This window comes from Eucalyptus grandis, chromosome 1, assembly GCF_016545825.1.
Source record: "Eucalyptus grandis isolate ANBG69807.140 chromosome 1, ASM1654582v1, whole genome shotgun sequence".
Taxonomy (NCBI): Eukaryota; Viridiplantae; Streptophyta; class Magnoliopsida; order Myrtales; family Myrtaceae; genus Eucalyptus; species Eucalyptus grandis.
Genome location: NC_052612.1, coordinates 8,714,999 through 8,738,951, shown reverse-complemented (window position 1 = coordinate 8,738,951; position 23,953 = coordinate 8,714,999). Strand labels below are relative to the sequence as shown.

At 40.1% G+C, this 23,953-nt stretch overlaps 1 protein-coding gene and 1 pseudogene across 1 annotated transcript; both read left to right on the top strand.

The window, feature by feature from the left end:
• Positions 1 to 231: 231 nt before the first annotated feature.
• Positions 232 to 1,950, top strand: LOC120295280 (probable leucine-rich repeat receptor-like protein kinase At5g63930). The gene has a single exon (XM_039316280.1). The coding sequence runs from the start codon at positions 232 to 234 to the stop codon at positions 1,948 to 1,950; it is 1,719 nt and encodes a 572-aa protein (XP_039172214.1).
• A 484-nt stretch (positions 1,951 to 2,434) lies between these two features.
• LOC108954618 lies at positions 2,435 to 22,382 on the top strand (annotated as a pseudogene).
• The last annotated feature ends 1,571 nt before the right edge of the window (positions 22,383 to 23,953 follow it).

Genomic DNA, 23,953 nt, shown 5'->3' with positions numbered 1-23,953 from the left:
TCTTAAAAAAATAACACGTGGCTATATACGCGGGCGAAATGACATGGAGGCAGCCCCGTAGGATTTTTCTTGCAACGTTGTGGGAAAATGACTAAGAGTCAAACATTTTTGTCACCGTAAGACTCCCGCTGAGTTCGTCACTTTCTCGAGGTCCTTGGTCTAAACTAGAACCCTTCGGACTATAAAAGAAGTTCATTCAGCTCCCTTATTTCTCATGAATTCTTGCTAAGTATGACAAAATCAACTCCAACCAGCCCTCTCTCCCTCTGCCTCTTCCTCTGTTTCATCTTCTCGCTTCCATTTCACGCCTCACCATCACCGACCACAGAGGCGCAAGCTCTTGTCAAATGGAAGAACTCTCTCTCTCCTCCTCCTCCACCACCTTCTCTGAGCTCATGGTCACTCACCAACATCCCCCATCTCTGCAACTGGACTGGCATTGCCTGCAACGGGGGCGGGTTGGTCACAGATATCAGCCTCTCTGGCTCAAGCCTCAACGGCACGCTCGATGCGCTCGACTTCGCTTCATTCCCGAACCTGACCCGCTTTGACGTCAGCAACAACAATCTCGAGGGCCCAATACCGTCCTTGATCGGCAATCTATCCCAGCTCGGGTTCTTGGACCTGGCGGGAAATTTCTTCGAAGGGGCGATTCCTCACTCCATTGGACAATTGAGAAAGCTTGAAAAGCTTGATTTGACCCTAAACGAGTTGACCTCTTCGATCCCTTCGGAACTCGGGCTCTGTTCTAACCTCACCTTCTTAGCCCTTGCCCAGAATTCGATCTCTGGGGAGCTGCCTCTCTCACTGTCCAATCTGGTTAGATTGTCAGAATTTGGAGCTTCAGAGAATCGTCTGTCTGGTGAGTTACCGCCTGAATTCTTCACGAATTGGACCAAACTTATTTCTCTGCAGCTCCAGAACAATTTTCTCTCCGGGCAAATTCCGACTGAAATCCGAAGCTTGACCAAGCTCAATTGCCTCTTCATGTACAGCAATTGGCTATCCGGGAAAATTCCGCCCGAAATTGGAAGCCTGACCAAGCTCAATTACCTCTCCTTGGAAAACAATTCGCTCTCCGGCCCAATCCCAGGGATTGGGAGCCTCAAGAATTTGCTTCAGTTAGACCTCTCAATGAACAATCTCTCCGGGCAAATTTCACCCGAAATCGGAAGCCTGACCAAGCTCAATTTCGTCAACATGCGCAGCAATTTGCTCTCAGGGACTATTCCTCCGGAGGTCGGGAATCTCACATTATTGACCGATCTCGACCTCAGCATGAACCAGTTTTATGGAGAGGTCCCCGAGACCATCTCTCGCCTTGCTAACTTACAGTGGATCTCTTTGTTCACGAACAATTTCTCGGGAGGAATACCACGTGATTTCGGCAAGTACAGCCCTTCTCTTATGTATGTTGCCTTTTCACACAACAGCTTCACTGGAGAACTGCCGCCATATTTGTGCAGTGGCTTTGCTCTTATATATCTCATGATCGATGGGAATAACTTCACGGGGCCGCTGCCCGACTGTTTGAAGAATTGTTCGTGGCTAACGAGAGTCCGTCTAGAGCACAATCAGTTGACTGCAGATATCATGAGTGCGTTCGGAGTTTATCCGAATCTGGTCTTTATAAGACTCAACAACAACCGATTTGTTGGGAATCTCACGGCACAATGGGGAGAGTGCACAAATCTCACGAATTTCCAGATAGATGGTAACAAAATTGCCGGCCGCATCCCCCCGGAGCTTGGAAAGTTGTCTCAGTTGCGTGTCCTGACTTTGTACAACAATGAATTGACTGGGAAAATTCCTGACGAGATAGGAAATCTAGGGGAGTTGCTTAACTTGAACTTGAGCAACAACCATTTGGTCGGAGATATTCCCATCTCGTTAGGAAACTTATCGAAGTTAAATTATCTTGATTTGTCGAAAAAACGCAATGAGTGGTAGCATACCAGATGAGCTAGCGAATTGCAAGAATTTATTGAGCTTAAACTTGAGCAACAACAATCTGTCGGGTGTCATATCGCCGGAGCTTGGGAACTTGTTTGTGCTACAAATTCTCCTAGACCTGAGCCACAATTCATTAGCGGGATCAATTCCATCCAATTTAGCAAAGCTTACTAAACTGGAAAATCTCAATCTTTCCCATAACAATTTCTCGGGTACAATCCCAGCTGCTCTCACCAGCTTGGTGAGTTTAAGCTCAATCGACTTATCATACAACGAGCTGACGGGTGCAATTCCTAGTGGTCGCCTGTTCCAACAAGCACCGGAAAGTGCTTTTATCGGGAATCCGGGCTTGCGTGGAAATGTGACGGGATTATCTCCTTGTGTGACAAGTAGTAAATCGACCGACCATAGGAAAAAAGTCCTGGTTGGTGTAAGTGTTGGCATTTTCTGTTTACTACTTCTAACTCTAATTGCAGTGATTATGGCACTTCGGTGCCGAAAAAAGCTTCTCGACGAAAAGCAAGAGATCAAGCGTCTTAAAGAACACGAGAAATTTGAGCAGATCATATGGGAAAGGTTAGGGAAGTTCACATTCAGTGACATCACCAAGGCCACCAATGATTTTAGCGAAGAGTATTGCATTGGAAAAGGCGGGTTTGGGAGCGTTTATAAGGCCGTATTGGCCAGTGGCCAAATTGTCGCCATCAAAAAGCTCAATGCATCAGAATCCGGTAACATACCAACAGTCAACCGCCAGAGTTTTGAGAATGAAATTCGCGTGTTGACTGAGGTCCGGCACCGCAATGTGATCAAGCTCCACGGTTTCTGTTCCAAGAGGGGTTGCATTTACTTGGTCTATGAGTTTGTCGAGAGAGGCAGTTTGGCAAAGGTCTTGTATGGAGGAACAGGAGCAGCTGAACTGGACTGGGGTACAAGGGTGAAGATTGTTCAAGGCGTGGCTCACGCGATCGCCTACTTGCATCACAATTGCTCACCGCCTATCGTCCATCGAGACATAACGTTGAACAACATCTTGCTCGAGTTGGACCTCGAGCCTCGGCTCTCAGATTTTGGGATAGCGAGACTCTTGAATTCAGACTCGTCGAATTGGACCACAATGGCCGGATCTTATGGCTACATGGCTCCTGGTAAGCCATATGATCAAAGCTAACTATGCATTTCGTGAGTACATATTTTTTTTTGGAGTTGTTTAAATTTCTCTCTTTAACTTCTTGAATTTAGATTCGTCAAATAATTCTCACAAGACTATTTGAAAGAGCATGTATAGATTTTGAAAAGTCGTTTGTGTTAATAATATCAAAGAAATTTGGAATTTATGTACCACTTGACATTATGATCAAAATATTGATGCATTGTTCTTTCATGAAAAACAGAGTTAGCAATTACGATGCGGGTAACGAACAAATGCGATGTGTATAGCTTTGGCGTAGTGGCGCTAGAGATTATGATGGGGAAGCATCCAGGGGATCTTCTCTCTTCTTTATCAATGACAAAAACATCGACAATCTCGGAGGACCCAAATTTGCTGTTGAAGGATGTGCTCGATCCGCGTCTTCCTCCTCCAACTGGCCAACGAGCCAAGAAAGTGGTATTCATCATCATGGCGGCACTGGCATGCACGCACACGAGCCCCGATTCACGACCCACCATGCATTTCGTGGCGAGAGAATTATCTGCACGTGCTCAAACTTACTTTGAGCCGTTAGGCTCCATAACTATAAGCAAAGCTATCGAATCTTCAGGAGTAAAATTTTAAGAGATATTGCAGATCAAATGATACTTTTCTGTCTCTCTCTCTCGCTCTGTTGTTGTTGTTTTTTTTTTTTTTTTTTTTTTTTTTTTGGGAGTTTGCTCGTAATTAATGAGAAAGAGTGGGTGTACAGTTTGGATAATTTAGAAAATTTCTATTACACTGTCTTCAAAATATATTTATGAATCCTAAACAAGGATCCTCTAATGAATATGAAGTACGTCATCACTTCGGATGATCCGATAGACTACTTTGCCTTTTGTTGTCCTTTACATTAATATGAGATGTCGATGGGCCATTATAGATAATTTCGTACTCAAGTTCTAACTTTAATGAAAAATTCTAATTAAGGACCTAAAATGAGACTATTTTTCAAAAAGAGTTTAAAAAAAAAAAGAGTTTAAAGTATACTTTATTTTAAATAAGGCCCAAAGTGGCTAAGTAAGTTTCAAATAAGGGCTTAAAGTTACTTGATGTTGACACCTAAATTTTGGCGATCAATTTAGTCATTTATTACATAAAAAAATTAGGGTTAATTTTATCCCTTAAAAAATATTAATTGCATAGCTTAAAGTATACTTTATTTTAAATAAGGCCCAGAGTGGCTAAGTAAGTTTCAAATAAGGGCTTAAAGTTACTGACCCGCCAAATATTCACCGGTGAACATTTTCCGGTGACTTGAATATGGGTAATTTAGTGAAAATCTACAATTGGGTAAAAAATTAAAAAAATTCTTGAATTGAATAGGATTTTCAATTTTTCACATTTTCTTCCTTCCTCTTCCCGAATGCTCATATTGCTCTCGCCTGATCCTCATTGCTCCTCGTGAGCTTCAATCTGCTGTTCGCCGTCATCTCTTCTTTCACAAGTTCATCGTCCACAAGCTTTAAGTCGTCCGCAAGCTTCATGTTGTTGTCTCCAAGCTCTACTCACTTTCATCCGTGGTTCGTGTTGTTCATATTGATGCAATTAATCTAAGGGAAAGTGACTGTAGCTTATTGAAAGAACACGTCGCCCATGAGTGGGCATGTCGTGGAAAATCACCCTGATGGCAGTGAGGCTCTCTTCCCAAACCTGAATGGCTGTTCCAGTTATAGTCACGAAGTAATTCTTGTGAAATACCCGAGTTCCGCATCCTCTCTTCGATGCTGCTTGGTCTATTCATGCCACTACAATCCCAAAAAGAAAGAATTTCCATTCCCCCTAATGCTCTTTGGCTTAGATCGATCTAAGTGGCGGGGAGGGTTCTCACTCGGGTTAAAATTGGGATTGCCCGCACTGCCGTTGCTCTCGCAAAGGCTTTCTTTTGCCCTATGGCTTTAAACTCCAATGCTTGGCTTTTCTCGTTGTGATCTATGAACTGTTTGTGCATCGTGCTCATCGGTGAATTTAACAGTAAGATAAGTGATTTCTAATGTTTTGGACCTGTGAGCACAGAAGCTAGAGCTGCGACTTCTGGACATTGCAGAAAAGGAGGTCCGAATTCTTCTTTTTTGTCGATTTTCAAGGCATCCCTGAGTTAGTAATTTGACTTTATTATTGTAGGTAAGCTAGACATGGACTCCTCTGAGTAATGTTTTGCGGTAATCAGCAAGAGGCGGATGAATTCATCATTGGATTTCCTACATCTTCTGATGGAAAAGGGAATATTCTGTAATAAATTTTGCGACGTTGCTGGAGGACTGGTGGCTCGAGCATTGAGGAGGTGAAATGATTGCATATGTTTTGTTGATTATTAGTTATATCTTGTACAAACGGTAGATTCTTTAATGAGTTTTTCATCTAAACTTGTTCTATAGTTTGTTCTGGGAAGGTGTAACAAAGTTTCCGTGCATCTTTTTAATGAGATAATCAAGTGTTAAAAAGGTGCTGTCTATATCATTCATGATTGGACATTCCAACTGGAAGTGTCTGTATCTGCTATGGACATGCACAGTGTTTTCTCGTCTATCAAGACTAAAACTATTGTCATTTTAGCCAAAACTCTCAGTCAATCGACATCCTCATATCATTCTATATTGGACTCAAAGGAACGCAAGAAAAAACCGCATTTGCACGTCAATGAAACATCACAGAAGTAAAGCTGACAAACATTAATCCATATGAATATTTGACGACATCAGTTTACATCACTCCTACAAAGAGCAACGACAGACTAGAAAGCAACATTTGATATTGGATTTTTGGCCATAGCGGTGCTTAGCACTCGATGTACTCTTATTTGTTATGGCTAGGCCTTTGGTGTCTATATTGTCTTCAAAACATGCTTACAAATCCTACGTATGAATATGCTAATGAATATAAAGAAGGTCATCACTTTTCCATTTTATTTTCTAATATGTTGGTACATGATGTGTCCTAAGTTGCCTTTTTGATGGTCATGTAGAGATACTTGCATGCTTAAATTTAATGCCAATGACATAAGATGCTTCACCCTTATCCTTCATATCAAAACTCTTACAGAGAAATTGTTTTACCTCATATAACAATATATTTATCATTAGTTGCAAGTAAAATGTCATTCGCATATAGTACTAAGAAACAAATTTTGCTCCCACTAACTTTCTTGTATATACATTGATCCATGACATTCTCCACAAAACCGAATGAAGAGATGACCTCATAAAATCTCAAGTACCATTGATGGGATGCTTGTTTCAAGCCATACAGAGATTTCTTAAGCTTGCATACCAAATGCTCACCAGCACTAGAGAAGAATCCTTTTGGTTGTTTCATGTAAAACACTTCTTCTAGTTTTTCACTCAGGAACATCGTTTTCACATCCATTTGATGTAACTCCATATCAAAATAAGCAATAAATGCCAAAATAATATGAATATAATCTTTTTTAAATACATGAGAAAATGTCTATGTATAATCTCCCTCCTTTTAAGTGAATCCCTTGGCAATGAGTCTGGCTTTGTATTTCTAAATGTTGCCTAATGAATCATTCTTAGTTTTAAAGACCCATTTATAACCAATGGCCTTCACACCATCAAGCAACTCAACTAAATCCCAAACCTCATTAGATGCTATGGAACTCATTTCTTCTTTTATGGCATTGTAACACAAATTGGATTTATCACAACTCATGGCTTGTGAAAACGTCTTAGGATAATTTTTAGCTCCAATATTATAATTAGATTCTTGTAAATATACAATGTAGTCACTACGGATTGCTGATTTCTTAATTCTAGTAGACCTTCTTAATGTTGCACCAAAATTCTCCTGAGGAGTTTCTTGTTCAATTGAAAGTTTAATAGTATCTGGTAATTGCTGAACCATTTGGCCTACATGATCAATGTCAACAACTTATGGATTTTCAATGATTGGTTGTTTAATGGCCGGTTGAACTGAAGGGGCATTATAAACAACCAATCCAGTACCTGAGGTGTATGGTTGAGTATTTGAATGATTTGCTTCAGGAACAAGGTTTCTGAATTGATCACTCTACTGATTAGGTCATTTTCAAGAAACTTAGCGTTTCTTGATTCCATAAACCTAGTAGTGTGAGAGGTATGAGACGTATCATAACGATTTTGCCCTATAATCAGGACTCCTATGCTTATTGAGAATTTCGATATGGTGTTTCAGTTGATTGAGCTTAGTTGTCGCTCATGCTTTCATGTTGTCTGAGTTATAAACTCTACTGACCTGCATGGTGGATCTGAGGCCAAGGTAAGGCTCTATGATTGTATGATTGCATGATTAGGACACTTCTGGGCGTATTTCCCTTCTAATTGGGGTTTAGAGCTTAGACTTGCTGAGATTATATCTTACCCCGTTGTGGGACAACATTTATAGGATCGTCGAGTGGAGGACCTGGAGCCGAGAGGAGGTGATCGGAAGCGTAGGTCAGTTAGGACCGCTTCTTTTTGGAAGGCCAATCTTTTGTAGTCTTTTGGCCATAGACTTTTGTACATGACTCAGTGTGAATATAAAAGCATGTTTGTTTGTGAATCTATTGTCCTGCTTTTCTATCCCGAGATGATTATTGTCAGGGGATTTACAATCCGCTTCCGCATGTGCAATTGAACAAATAAAGGGTCGGCAACTAGTACTGGGAAGTCGCAAATTTTATCGACCGGAGAGGGATAGGCACGTGCTCGAGGTTCGGGGCGTGACAGGTTTGGCATGAGTCAGTTACGCGTGAATCCTTGAAGCTGCATATTAGCCTAAGTTGTACCAAAATAGCATTTGGGTGAAATTGACAAGGCATGAGAATCCAAGATTGGACTTCGAATTTTGAGAACGTTCGAGATGGACTTTTGGATGGTGCTACTTCGACAGTTGATAGTGTCAGTTACGCCAAGTTTTTGGAAAAGGGATTTACGGACCGAGGAAGCGAGCCTTTGAGGATGTGGGCTGGGCAAGGCTAGTGTGGGCCTCGTGCCAAAGGTGGGACAACCACCACGGTAGACCCGAGACAAGCAAGTGAGCCCGTTGGACCCAACCGACCAATTTACCTTCCGAGCCCATTGTCCAATCTTTAGCCATTTCAAGCCCAACCAATTCCCGAGCCCATTCATATTCATTTCCTAGCCCATTTCTTAGGCCCGGTCCTCATTTTCAGCCCAAAGGCGGATTGGGAAATGTGCAAAGTGAAATGACCATTTTGCCCCTAGTTGATGTGAGCAAAAGTCAAGAGAAGATGATGTCATGGGCATGGGGACTTGAAGCAAGCATGTGAGGGCCTTAATTAGGCTTGACAACCAGCCCTCACATCACTCTCTCTCCCCTCCTTCAGCTACCCATCAACCACACCCTTCTCTCCCTTGTTTCTCTCCTCATTTCTTCTTCTGCTTTAGTTGACCTTTCTCCAAAAACCTGAGTTAATAGTTGCCTTCCCGTGAAAATCACTGCTCATGCCACCCACCACCGTGCTCAAGAGGTCCAGTCAATACGGACGGAGGCGGCCGCTCACCGGTCGGAGCCGTCGGCTGACCCGCCGGTCGACCAAAAGCCACCGCTCACCGAACCGCCAGGCAGCTTGCTCGCTTGCACTGTTTCGCGATTTCAGCCATTTTTCTCCAATTCCGACCCTTCCTCTGCCCAGCCCAACCACCAGCCACTCCTCCTTGGGTGCCGCTAGTCGCCGGCAAGCAGCTCACTGGAGCTCCGGCCAACCCACCCAGCTCATTTTCTCCTCCGGCAGTCAGTTTTTTAGTGTTTCAAAGGGAAGCGGAGGTTGTGGCTGCTATTCTAGCTCTGGGACTGCCTTGGATCGTCGTGGTAGAGGTCCCTATGCGTCGCCTTCATCGCCGCCGCCGCGTTCATGTCTCAAGCCCGCTTAACGAGTGAGTTTAGCTCCTAAACTTCTGTTTAGTGCTTAAACATGCTTAGGGTTGGTTTAGTTATGACTAATTCTAGTTTAAGGGGTTTAATTGAGTTGTTTTAGCCCTAAGATAAGTGGTTAGAAAGATGGTTAAGATTAGTTTAGGCTAATCTTGCTTTTTGTTAATTAATTGTGCTTATGTGTTTAATTAAGCATGTTTTGCCTTAATTAATTGATTGTTTATTTTAATTAAGGTTTTGCTTAATCCCTGAATTTAATTTATTAATTATTGAATTTTGGAATTTCACTGTTCATAATGCACTATTTATGCGGTACTGTTCACGCGCACTGTTTACCCGAGAGTGAAAAATTGTTTAATTTCATGTGCTTTGATCCTATAATGTGAATAGGATATGTCATTGCATAGACATCCGTCTAAATCATATGGTTTTCACAAAAATGAGAAAATGGTTTGTCCGAGGGACACCAGACTGGATTGCTTTTATGAGAAAAGGGGTTTAAGGCTGTATATGCAAGCATGTGTGCATTGGCTAATGCTCAAAGATAATAAGTGGGTTGTGGGGGTATGCTTGCATGATCACTAAATTGAACCCGCCGCCCCGACAAGAGTTCGGGGGGTGACAGTTGCAATACCCGCCGCCCGGCAGGAGTTCGGGGGGGTGATAGTCGAAATACCCGCTGGCCCGACAAAAGTCCGAGGGGTAATAGCTGCAATACTCGCCGCCCCGGCAGGAGTTCGGGGGGTGATAGTTGCAATAGCTGCTGCCTCAACAGGAGTTCGGGGGGTAATAATTAGGGGAGTCATAGGGGTGATAGTAATAATCGAACCACGTGTGGATGCAAGTGTGTATGAGAAGCATTGCATCATTGGTTCCGATTATGCATGAGTTGACCACATTTTTTATGGTATGCATGCATGAATTGATAACGTGCAAGGTGTGGCAATGGCCATGTGAGATTGCTTGTGATGCGACTTGTATGTGATTGATGAATTGCATCATCTCATGGCCATGTGCATTGTGTGTATTGTGCTGAGATATAATGTGTAGGATATAGCATACCGGGTAAGGTTGCATGCGAACCGACTATTTGATTGTTGGTTGACCCAGCTATTATCATTTGTTGGTTGCTGGTTATTGGTTGTTGGTTGCTTGTGGGGTGGTTCAGAAGAGATACTTCGAGTTGAGTTGGTGTTCTAACCGGAGCTTAAAGGGAGAACTCACTGAGATTTTATTTAACTGGTTATTGTATAACCATTTTCAGGCCCTTAGAGTGGCGCACCCGCTGGTGCAGTGGAGAATCGTGCCCCCGCTCCACCAGTGATCGACCCGACAGAGCCTGAGTTCGATGGGTCTAAGTAATAGGGGTGCCAAACCCAAGGGTTCGTTTTTGTATAGTTGGATTAGCCTAGCCTAGTTTCTTTTGGTTTGGCTTAGAGGATGGATCGGCCCTTGTGGTGGGCTTGTGAATTGGAAACAATCCTCCGTTGGTTAATCCAATGAAATTGTATAAGCAAGTAGTCGCTTTTGTTCTTGTTGTTCATCCCTCTATCCCTATTTGATTGTCTGTTGGACTGGGAATGGTTTGTTTTCTACTTGCACATAATGAAAGATTAAAATGAATGGTCATCAACGAGTCCTAAGGACGTCACTTTCTATCGACCGTGAGGTAGGGATTGTCGCACACTCGGGGTTCGGGGCGTGACACTAGCCATAGGTGAGGGATGGCAAGGTCAACCAAGCTGGCCTCTAGCAAAGATTGCCCTCATTAGGGCAAGTGAGGTTGAGCCTCACTAGTGGCAACCTCACCCAATGATAGTGAGGTTCGCCCTCGCTAGTGGCCAGAGGGTTCGAGCTTCACTAGAGGCTAGCCGGGTTGACCTCGGCGGCCCTCGCCTGCAGTCGCAGGCGAGGCCCAATGATAGGCTAGAAGAGGAAGAAGGGAAGAAAAAAGAAAAAGAAAAGAGAATAAAGAAAAAAATCAATAAAATATTAAAAAATAAATATTAATATATTATTAAAAATTATTTATGTCAATGCTTGGGTCCACGTTAGTAAGGTCCAAGCAAAATTGGTCGGATGAGCTCAATAAGCAAAATGTTAAAATATTTATGATTCAATTGGCAAATTTAAAAATGTTTATAACTGAATTGGTAAAAATACAATAGATTTAGGGTTTTTTGGATGCCTCTTTTCTTTTGTTTAGCCAATTTTCACATAATGTTACTTAATTCTCGAAAAGTATGTGGGCATTGTGACTATGTCAAGCCATTAATAGTATATCGTCTCACCAAGTTAGAAGGACCAATCCTGTCGTTTTTGGAGCTTCCTCTGGCAAGTTGTTCGTTTCTTTAGATCCGTTCCTCTCAAACCAACCCAACTGAAGTTTCAAGCGACAAAATTGGCTGGTCTGCTTTTGAGAACGTTTCAAATGCGGCTTCGGAGTCATAGGTTCGAGTACTGATGACTATTGAATTGAGCATGAATAGAGTCAAAAGTGAATTTCTTTCATAATTCTACCAAGAAACGACCGAATTGTATGATAATCATCTCGCTCTTTGAATAGAGGAAAGGTAATGACCCTGAATGAGTTCTTGTTGGACCAGTCACCAAGGTATTATGGAAATGAAAGGACTCAGACTGATGACAAATTTCACCAAATAAATAAATTTTCTCGCACTTTTACTCAAAAAGAGACATATCTGTCTCTTTCCCACTTATCAGCTTTGTCATTTTTCGTGGATATTGACCTGCAACAGAAGCTTGCAATAACATCTATCTGGACTTCTTGCCCATTAGGGTCAAGTCTCACAATTTGGTTATATTAACCGAACATTTGTCATCAAGTTCTATTATTAAAGTTCAAGGTCTTCATTATCCTTTACATCTTCTTGCATCTAGACCTGAGTCCTGATCCTCCTCTCTCTCTCTCTCTCTCTCTCTCTCTCTCTCTCTCTCTCTCTCTCTGCGCACAAGCACCAGATTTGCAGGAAAAAAAGAATGCATCAGCCTCACCGTATCTTCCCTGCATTGGGCCTCGGTTTCTTGAATATATCAATCAAGGAATAAACTTCTTAGCCATTCTAGAAACACGGTCTAAGTTTTGAATCTTTTGAAAAGTTGCAAAATAATCCTTTTGAACATCATTTTTCTTGAATGTTCCTTTTCGACAACCTATAATCACCTACTACCGAAACCTCTTTATATGTCATCACTTGAAGTGATTGGCAATTTGTTGGCCACCATAAATTTTCATATTTTTTTATCGTCGCTAGTGGTACGTTCATCTATACGGCACGACACATTGCTCAAAAAGAGTACTTATTGACTTGCAAAAGTCCAATTTCTAGAGAACATTCACTGATCCTAGGTATTGATGGGTTGGAAGTCAGACATAAATGGCATTGTTGGTAACTCTTGACTTATCAATTACACCCACTTTCTGTCTGGTCTGATTGGAAAAATTCGAGTGCTTCCTAAGGCTTCTCCAGATGGAAGTGTGGGATTTAGTTGATTGGTTAATATACATAATAAGCCCCTTAAAAAGGTTGACCGTGTAGAAGACGTCAGATTGACTAAGCTTTGTCTTAAAAAGGTTGAACATGCAGAAGACTTCAAATTGACTAAGCTTTGTCTTTAGATGGTTAATTGGTTTTCTTTAAACACATCTGTAGAAAGATCGATAATTGAGGACCATCTCATGTTCAAAAGCTGCGAACTTTGAAATTGCGGCCATGGTCCACGCACTTGAGATCCTATTAATTTAGACCTTGCTCTAGGAAAGCTGCGAACTTTGAAATCGCGTCCATGGTCCACGCACTTGAGATCCTATTAATTTAGACCTTGCTCTAGATATGTAGATGATGCAAGGCACGAGAGAGAGAGAGAGAGAGAGAGAGAGAGAGAGTAATTGTTGCCTCAATCAGCTCTCTTCCATTGATAATTTAGGAACAAGGGCGCAAAGGTCCAGTCACCACAATTAGCTCTCTTAAGAACACAACATATTAAAAAATGGATTATTACTAGGTTCGTTGTAGCGAAGGAAATATTTTACAGGAGATGGTTGGATGAATTTTGGTTCTTCCATATGTCTATTATGTTCTTTCTTCTGGAGGGAAAAACATATTTTATCTTTTCCTAACCTAATTTCTACTTCAGATTCAATTTTTTTAATTTCCAAACTTCTAACAACACTAATGTGATATTGCTGATGGTGCGACGAGGATTGCTGAAAATTGACACTAGTCACTTTATTAATGCTTTCAAAATGCGAAGAGAATTATTTTTAGTAATTTCTTATTTGCTAGTTCTGTTCAAGTTTATTTTATTTAAAATTTGTTAGTTTATTTTAGTATGTTATTTTCTACATTTAAGAAGAAAAGCTGTTAAAAATTGGAGTCTCGATTGGATTGGATATCCGTTTGGGTACATGTTGCTAAAATTATAGGTCAACATAAGTTAATTCGGATCGGACCCTATTGCGACCCATTCAAATTAACTCAATGCACCGACTTGACAAGTCCTACTCCCAACTAAATAATAAAGATGTAAAAAAAAATTGGAGCTTGGCGTACAACCTGACGTTTGCATGCTGAGGCAATATGAGAACTGTTCCTAAAACCACTTTGATTAATTAGTTATTGGTGCGTTGGAAGTTACGCATGAATTGCATTGTTGATAACTTGGCCTAGCAATTATACCCATTTATAAATTAGGATTTTTTTTCCTTTTTACTTTGCAACTATAATGTGGCCAAATGTTGCATCATTTACCATCCTAGTATTATTTGGGTGACATTATTTCCACACTCTTTATAACTAAATACACTCCGTTTATACAAGGTAGGGAAAACACCCTTGATTGATTTCACATTTATACATTTTCCCTCAATTGATTTCTTTTCCAATGTGGGTTCCCCCCAAATTTAAGTCCATTGTTGCTTAGAACATTAAAATAGGCATTTTCTTTGTCAATCCAACATGAATGAAATTAAGCTTTCATGAAAAATATTTCTATTACTTTAGGCATAGTTTCTATTTTACAAATTTTGTTTGTATATAGGCTTTTCTGCATTTCTACGTGAAAATTGGTGCAAAGATTCACTCGACAAAATGAAAAGTTCTAAAGATGTCTTTAATAAATAAAGTTGCTAACATGTGTAGAAGAGACAAAAAGAGAGAGAGAGAGAGTAGAAAAGATAGGTTTTTGATGTGCATGATAATATTCGCTTGAATGTGTTATCCTCAATTATGGTAACTGGATGCTACATAAACTAGAAAAACTAGAAAGAATAGGTCAATGTGTAAATTGTGGTCCACTACTTTAAGTTTCAATTGAATAATAAAGAGCAATTCTGTCTCTCTAATGCAAATAGGGGTAGATCTAGTCATATTAGTGTCAAAACAACTTTGCCCTGTTTGTAATTGTCAAACAAGAGGCCTACGGGGAGGAGCATCAGGAGCCACATGGCAAATCATGATTGATAGGTCTAAGTGAATCACGGCAACAATGTAATTGTGCAACATAATCTGAAGGAAATACACTTTTAATAAACAAAGTAAAATAAGTGATAAGATATTCACATCTCAAATAAGACATGGAAACTGCGCATCTAGTTTTTCATTGCAATTTGCCTTTAATTAGGAATTGTCAAACAATCTTGATATTAAATATAGGTAGATCCACATAATCCATGTAAAGCTAGACTTGTAATCCAATATAATCGTATAAAAGGCCAAGAGAATATCCGGATATAAATGTAAAGCCAAAATCCTAGCTACGAATACTAATGGACTTGAGCTGGCTCTGATCGATATGTTTGAGATAGATCAATTTTTGCAAATATTTCAAAGCCAAAAACTGCTTTCTATAATTCCAAAAGGAATCGTTCATACCATCGACCCCTATGCAGTTGTTCTTGGTGAATTTTGGTCCCGCTTTTTTGAGAAATTTCAGTTAGATTCGAGTGTAATCTATTTGATGTTAAAGTAGTTTAGCTGGAATAGATGAATAGTGTGTCTAGGAAAATTGCTCTCTAATATAATGCGTGACAATATTACTAGCCTCATGTTTTCTACTTGATATCGTCCTTGTCATTTTCCCAATTGCCCTCATTTCCCGAATTTTCGTTGATGAAGAAAATTATTTTCGTCAATTCATTTTTGTAAGCAACATAAATGATCATTTTTAGAAAAATATGCTCACAATAATTAATTTTCCTCCAAATAAATGTATGCATACGTATTATTGGTCTTTGTTAATTACAAGATTAGCAAGCAACGATCTCCTAAAGGACTCTCTATGTTTACATTAGCTTGTCCACACGCCATTGATTAACTATCGAACAAGAAATGACGTAATTGTGCCTATGTTACAACATGTTTCTAATTAAAAATATTTAATAGGAGGACTGATTTAAACATTTGCTAACTTTCTCTTTAACTTGCATTCTGTGTGTATAGGGTGAGAATGCAATTTGAGTAAAATTACAATTAATATAGATTATAATTAACCTAATCCCATATACTAATCAAACATAGTAGTGTATCTCTAATGCCCTGGATGCACGCAAGAAATGTAAAAGTCAATTTGGGGGTCAATTTATCCCTTATTAGCAGCCTTTGGTGGTGCCCACCACTTTTAAGGTAGTGCGTTGATCCGCTGTGCTTTTTCTGTCGTGCTGACTTTGATGAGTCTTGACTTACCTAATTATAATTTTTTTTTTTATTCCGACGTGATTAATGGTACAGATGAATATCCTCTTTTCCATTATATCCTTGGTTTTAGCTTTTTCAATTGGTTTTTTTCTAATCAAATATGTTTGTCGATGGTTGAATTGATTGATGGATGATCATTAGCCAATGCAGTGCGTGGTGGTCCCTTGTGTGACTTCCAAATGTCCTTTCCTTGTATTTTGAGAAAAGATTAGCAAATTGTTCAATTTCCATCATACGTTTTTATCGCATTACTAAAATTTTTAAATCTGTAATCAGATTAGCGAGAGCTCGAACTGGTCTAAAATGGAATCTTCAGCAGATAACCATCGAAAAGTGCTCACTTTCATATCTTTTTAAGGTTCAGAAAACCGACCTTGACGATATTTCTTAACCATAAAAGTCAAGAGTTTTGCTACAAATTTCATGTCACAACTATCTTTGCCCGATTCCGATCGACTTGTAGCCTTTTAAATCCATCTGCATTGCTCGCAGTTTTTATCTCCCACCTAATTTACCTGCCTCAATCAACCTTTTAATGGCACGAAATCGAGATTCAACTCTTTGACACTAGAATTGGCACAATTAGACCGAAGGCAACATTTTACCAGTGCTGTAGGTATACTTCTGTAGCTTAAAAAATGACGATAGCACTTTATCATTCCAATTGATACCATAATCTTCTTTTTATTTGTTTTGCTAAATCACATACGCCGTAAGGTATTTTATAAGCAAATTTAGAAAGAGAATGATCTTTTTTTTTTTTTATAAAAAAAAAAATGGGATCCCTTTAATGGTGGCAATCTTCAGTAGACTTGAGTCGATACTTGGCCAGTAGTTAGTTTTTATAACTTTTTCTTAATTGATAAAAGTAAAAATATTTTAGTATTTAGATTCCGTTCATTTCGCAAAAAAACAACTTCCAAGTAAATATTTTTGGATTTTCTAGTGTCTGGCACATGGAAAAGAGGTTTTCTTAAATAGGGAAAATGATTTTCATTTTTTGAAAATGAGAAATCATTTTCCCTCTTCTTCCTTTCACCCAAACCAAGCATGTTCTCCTCCGTGCATCCTTTCAATTATTTTTTTCTTTTTATTTTATTTCTTTTATTTTAGTTTTTTATTTTATTTTATTTTTTCTCATATTTTTTTTTTTTCTTTTTCCTTCTTCCTCGGCCAGTCGCTTGCCGTGGCGACAACTGATGACCAACCACATGGCCAATGGCCGACAATCAACTAAAGAAGAAGGAAAATAAAAGAAAAAAATAAAAATAAAAACGGAAGTAATTAAAAATTTGATTTTTAAAAAAGAAGAAGAAAAAAATATTATTAAAAGGAGTGCACGGAAGAAAATCAAATAAGATTTTCCATATTAAACAACGGAAAATATTTTCTAATTTATTTTCAAATTTTAGTCAAACAGTGAAAAATATTATTATTTTTCAGGAAAATGACTTATTGGGAAACATTTTTCATAAATGACACATTTTTTACGAAGCAAATGGAGTTTTAGGGGAAAATTAATCATATGAACCCAACATGAATAGCCATGACAATGACAAAAGTTTACTTGAATCCATCCATCGTTACTTCTAAAAGATAGTGTTGCAAAAACATGTAATCGACATAATAATAAATAGTACAATAAAATGAATTGGATATTGGATTTATATGGTTCGACTGTTATGACCAATTCTGTAGGGAGAACAATAGGGAAATTCCACTTTAGATTAAATAATACCATGGAAATTATAACCATACTAGAATCTTTCAAACACACTCAATGTTTTACAACTCCTATTTACGTCCAATAAGTTACATAATATTTAATCCTCACAACTCCTAGGGAACAATCTCTTGATTTCACAAAGGAACTCACAAATCTTATCACAAGATTTATTGTCTTCAAAACATTTACAATTTCTTCACAGTGTAATTCATGAGCGTGCTTGAACAATTGATTGTCGCACTCAGTAGTTTCTCTACTTACATATAGACAAAAACCAATACCCACCTGAATATATTCTTCACACAATGTAATTTATCAGCATGCCACACAATGAATTATTATGGCCAATAGCTCTTTTGCTCACTGATGGGCAAAAACTAAACGCCCCTTAATATTTGAATATATAAAAGCAAACTTTGTTTAGAGAATCTATTTAGATTGGGTTTCTTTTATGGGTGCACATTTGAGATATATTCACAATAATCTTCATATTGGCTTGATGTTTGAGTTAAGTTACGACTATTTTGCTTGAACTTGAACTCGAATTCTACCACTACTCTTGCACAACCCCTCATGGGCTCCTCTGTTGCCACAACATCTTTCAAGACTTAAGTTGCGCTTAAAATTCACAAAAAAAAGCGAGCCTCATCAAGGTAACAACTCTACCAACACATTTAACCATCACATAAGAATTTTCAAACACAATATCCTCTACCATAGATAAAGAAAAATCACCATTGCATTCATATCTATTAAAAAATCAAAGATACAACTTGTCAAATTTGCAGTTATAATAACCGCCAGCTTTACAAGCACCACCTCACTATATGCATTGTCTGTGTCAATTATGCACCAGATATTTAAGGAGTTTCTAGTTGCAACTCTACATTGAGTTGAACACAAGAAAATTGTCTAAAAGGTTTTAAATTTATTACATTTTTACCATTTTAGTTCTTAATTTTTTCACCTTTTGCCAATTAAGTATATTTGATCAATTTTGGCTTAAAATCGTTGGCATGGTGTTGACTCTCCTATGTCAAGCCGATACTAATATAGACAATTTTTAATAATATTTTGATATTTTTATGAATTTTATAGTAATTACGTATATTTTTTTCCTTATATTCTCTTTTCCTTCCTTTCTTTATTCTTTTTTCCCCTTTTTTTTTTCTTCTTTCAATTTCTTTTCCCTTTTTCCCTCTATCAGCCACTATCGGGCCTCATTGACCTTTGGAGGCCCCAAAAGAGGGTAGGGGTTGCACTTACCTGCTCAGGCGAGGGTGGCCTTGACTAGACAAATGCTTGTCTATTATAATTAAACAAGCAAATATTTGTATAGATGGATTCCAATTATTTTGGCACCTGACCAAGAATCTTCAAATCATATTTTCGAAGTATTAATCAAAGGGTATTAGTAAGAAGTATTAGTAGTCTGAAGGCTACTTTTGTGATTTAGGTAAAACTTTTCTACAAAAAATAACACGTAGGATTTTTCAGGCAACGTTGTGGGGAAATGACTAGAAGTCAAACATGTGTTTGTCACGTTAAGACTCCCGCAGAGTTTGTCACTTTCTCGTGGTCTTTGGTCTAAACTAGAACCCTTCGTGCTATAAAAGTTCATTCAGCTCACTCATTCTCATGAAGCCTAATAGCATCTTGCTAAGCATGACAAAATCAACTGCAACCTGTCCCCTCTTCCTTTTCCTGTTCCTCTGTCTCCTCTTTCCATTTCAGGCCTCACCATCACCGACCACAGAGGCGCAAGCTCTTGTGAAATGGAAGAACTCCCTCTCGCCCCCTCCACCTCCACCTTCCCTGAGCTCATGGTCCCTCACCAACATCCCCCATCTCTGCAACTGGACTGGCATTGCCTGCAACGGGGGCGGGTTGGTCACAGGTATCGGCCTCTCTGGCTCAAGCCTCAACGGCACGCTTGATGCGCTCGACTTCACTTCGTTCCCGAACCTGACCCGCTTCGACGTCAGCAACAACAATCTCGAGGGCCCAATACCGTCCTCGATCGGCAATCTATCCCAGCTCAGATTCTTGAAGTTGGCGGTCAATTTCTTCGAAGGGGCAATTCCTCGCTCCATTGGACAATTGATAAAGCTTGAAAAGCTTGATTTGAGACTAAACAAGTTGACCTCTTTGATCCCTTCAGAGCTCGGGCTCTGTTCTAACCTCACCTACTTAGCCCTTGCCAAGAATTCGATCTCTGGAGAGCTGCCTCTCTCACTGTCCAATCTAGTCAGATTGTCATTATTTAGAGCTTCGCATAATCGCCTGTCGGGTGAGTTACTGCCTGACTTCTTCACAAATTGGACCGAACTTGTTTCTCTGAAGCTCCAGAGCAACTTCATCTCCGGGCAAATTCCGCCCGAAATTGGAAGTCTGACCAAGCTCAATCACCTCTCCATGTACAATAATTCGCTCTCGGGGACTATTCCTCCGGAGGTCGGGAATCTCACGTTGGTGACGTCTCTCTATTTTGGCATGAACCAGCTTTATGGAAAGATTCCCGAGACCATCTCTCGCCTTGCTAACTTACGGAAGATCTCTTTGTGCTCGAACAATTTCTCGGGAGAAATACCACGTGATTTAGGCAAGTACAGCACTTCTCTGAAATCTGTTTGCTTTGCGAACAACAGCTTCACCGGAGAGCTGCCGCCAGATTTATGCAGTGGCTTTGCTCTTCGATATCTCATGATCCAAGGGAACAACTTCACTGGGCCGCTGCCTGACTGTTTGAAGAATTGTTCACGGCTAACGAGAGTCCGTCTAGACAGCAACCAGTTCACTGCAGATGTCACGAGTGCATTTGGAGTTTATCCGAATCTGGTTTTTATAAGCCTCAGCAACAACCGATTTGTCGGGAATCTCACCACACAATGGGGAGAGTGTACAAATCTCAAGACTTTGCAGATAAATGGGAACAAAATTGCCGGCTGCATCCCACCGGAGCTTGGCAAGTTGTCTCAGTTGCGTGCCCTGACTTTTTACAGCAATGACTTGACCGGGAAAATTCCCGACGAGATGGGAAATCTAGGGGAGTTGTTGAGCCTGAACTTGAGCAACAATCATTTGGCCGGAGATATTCCCATCTCGTTAGGAAATTTATCGAAGCTAAATTATCTTGATTTGTCGAAGAATGCACTAAGCGGTAGCATACCGGATGAGCTAGCGAATTGCAAGAATTTACTAAGCTTGAACTTGAGCAACAACAATCTGTCGGGTGTCATACCGCCGGAGCTCGGGAACTTGTTCGCACTACAGATTCTCCTAGATCTGAGCCACAATTCACTAGCAGGATCAATTCTGTCCAATTTGGCAAAGCTTACTAAATTGGAAAATCTCAATCTTTCACATAACAACTTCTCGGGTACAATCCCAACGGCTCTCAGCAGCATGAGCAGTTTAGGCTCTATAGACTTATCGTACAACAAGCTAATGGGTGCAGTTCATAGTGGTCGCCTCTTCCAACAAGCACCGGAAAGTGCTTTTATCGGGAATCCGGGCTTGTGTGGAAACGTGACAGGATTATCTCCTTGTGGGACGAGCAGTAAATCGACCGACCAAAGAAAAAAGGTTCTGGTTGGTGTGAGTGTTGGCGTCTGCTGCTCACTACTTTTGGCAATTCTAATTGCCGTGATTCTGCTACTTCGGTGGCGAAAAAGCCTTCTTGACAAAGAGGAAGAGATCAAGCGTCTTAAAAAGCACGAGAAATCTGAGCAGATCATATGGGAAAAGTTAGGGAAGTTCACATTCAGCGACATCGCCAAGGCCACCAATGATTTCAGCGAAGAATACTGCATCGGAAAAGGTGGGTTCGGGAGCGTTTATAAGGCCGTATTGGCCAACGGCCAAATTGTTGCTGTCAAAAAGCTCAACGCACTAGAATCCAACAATGTCCCAATAGTCAACCGCCAAAGTTTCGAGAACGAAATCCGCGTGTTGACCGAGGTTCGACACCGCAATGTGATCAAACTCCACGGGTTCTGTTCCACAAGGGAATACATGTACTTGGTCTATGGGTTTGTTGAGAGAGGTAGTTTGGCAAAGGTCTTGTATGGAGGAACGGGAGCAGCTGAACTGGACTGGGGTACAAGGGTGAACATTGTTCAAGGCGTGGCTCATGCGATTGCCTACTTGCATCACAACTGCTCACCGCCTATCGTCCATCGGGACATAACGTTGAAAAACATCTTGCTTGAGTCGGACCTCAACCCTCGACTCTCGGATTTTGGGATAGCAAGACTCTTGAATTCAGACTCATCAAATTGGACCACAGTGGCCGGATCTTATGGCTACATGGCTCCAGGTAAGCCATATAATCAAAGCTAACTATGCATTTCGCTTGTACATATTAGCATGAATTGTTCTCAAATTTGGATTCATCATATAATTCTCATCAGACTTTTTAAGAGCAAGTATAGATTTTGAAAAGTCATTCATACTAATAATATCAAAGAAATTTGGAATTTTTGTGCAACTTGACATTGATCAAAATATTAATGCATTGTTCTTTCATGAAAATAGAGTTAGCAATTACGATGCGGGTAACGAATAAATGTGACGTGTATAGCTTCGGAATAGTGGCGCTAGAGATTATGATGGGAAAGCATCCGGGGATCTTCTCTCTTCTCTATTAATGACACAAACATCAACAATCTCGGAGGACCCAAATTTGATGCTGAAGGATGTGCTCGATCGGCGTCTTCCTCTTCCGACTGGCCAACTAACCAAGAAAGTGGCAATCATCGTCACAACGGCACTAGCGTGCACGCGCACAAGTCCTGATTCGCGACCCACCATGCATTTTGTCGCGCGAGAATTATGTGCACGCACTCAAGCTTACTTGTCCGAGTGATTGGGCTCCATAACTATCAGCAAAGCTATCGAGTCTACAGGAATAAAATTTTAATGGATATTGCAGATCAAATGATACTTTTCTGTCTGTATCTCTTTTTCTTTTTGGGATTTAGCTCGTTATGAAGGAGAAAGAATCGGGTGTACAAAAAGGATAATTTGGAAAATCTCTATTCCACTATCTTCAAAACATGTTTAAAAATCCCTTCTATCCTCTAATGAGTATGCAGTACGTCATCACTTCGGATGATCTTATAGACTACTCTCATGTTTTGTTTTCCTGTACATTGGTATGAGTTGAAAGTTACCTTTTGGATGAACCAATATAGATAAATTGCATACTCAAGTTCTAACTTTAAGGAAAAAATTCTAATTAAAGGCTTGAAATATAAAGTGGACTTTATTTTAAATAAGGGTCCCAAGTGACCAAGTCCATTTCAAATAAGGGCTTAAACTTCCCAGTCAGCCAAATATTCACTGATGAACATTTTCCAGCAACTAGAACAGGCGTAATTTGGTCAAAATTCGCAATTGGGTAAACTTTTTTAAAAATTTCCAAATTGAATAGGATTTTCAATTATTCATATTTTCTTCCTTCCTCTCCCCGGCTACTTAAGCATATTGCATTCGCCCAATCCTCGGCCATGCTGCTCACCTGATCCTTGTCACTTTTGTTGTTCGCCATTTTCTCTTCTTTCACGAGTTGATCGTCCACAAGCTTTAAGTCGTTCGCAAGCTTCAAGTCCGTTGTTCGCAAGCTCCACTCGCTTTCATCCAAGGTTAGTGTCGTTCACATTGGTGTAGTTTGTTCAAGGAAAAGCAATTGTAGCTTGTCGAAACAACATGTCGCCCAGGTGTGGACATGTCGTGGAATATCATACCGATGGCAGCAAGGCTCTCTTCCCAAACCCGAATGGTTGTTCCAGTTACAGTCACGAAGCCTGCTTCTCTGGCACAAGCATTCTTGTGAAAGATCGAGTTCTGCATCTTCTCTTCGATGCTTCTCGGTCCACTCGTGCCGCTGCAATCACAAAAGAAAGAAATTTCCATTCCCCCTAATGCCCTTCGCCTTAAGGTTGATCCAAGTGGTAAAGAGGGTTCTCCCTTAGGGTAAAATTGGGATTGCCTCACCCCGCCATCGCTCTAGCAAAGGCTTTCTTTTGCCCTGTAGCTTTAAATTCCAATGCCAGGCTTTTCTTGTTGTGATCTATGAACTATTTGTGCATCGTGCGCATTGGTGAATTTAATAGTAAGATTAGTGACTTCTAAATGTTTCGGAGCAGTGAGCACAGAAGTTAGAGTTTTGGACATTGCAGAAAAGGAGATCGGAAATTTTCTTTTTGTCGATTTTCATGGCATCCTTGAGTTAGTAATCTGACATTTATTGTCAGTAAGCTAGACATGGACTCCTCTGAGTAATGCTTCCGCCGTGATCAACTGGAGGTGGAAGAACTCATCATTGGGCTTCCTATATCTTCTAATGGAAAAGAGACTATTCCGCCTAATAAATTTTTGCAGCGTCCTCGGAAGAATCGCAGCTCAAGCCATGGGGAGGTGAAATGATGAGAAGCCTTCTGCGATGAGCAAAGTCTATTTGATGTAACGTTTGTTTAACTTAAAGATGAT

Bases quoted from the DNA above. Each gene is read 5' to 3' on its own strand.
- LOC120295280 (XM_039316280.1), top strand. From the start codon at position 232: ATGACAAAATCAACTCCAACCAGCCCTCTCTCCCTCTGCCTCTTCCTC.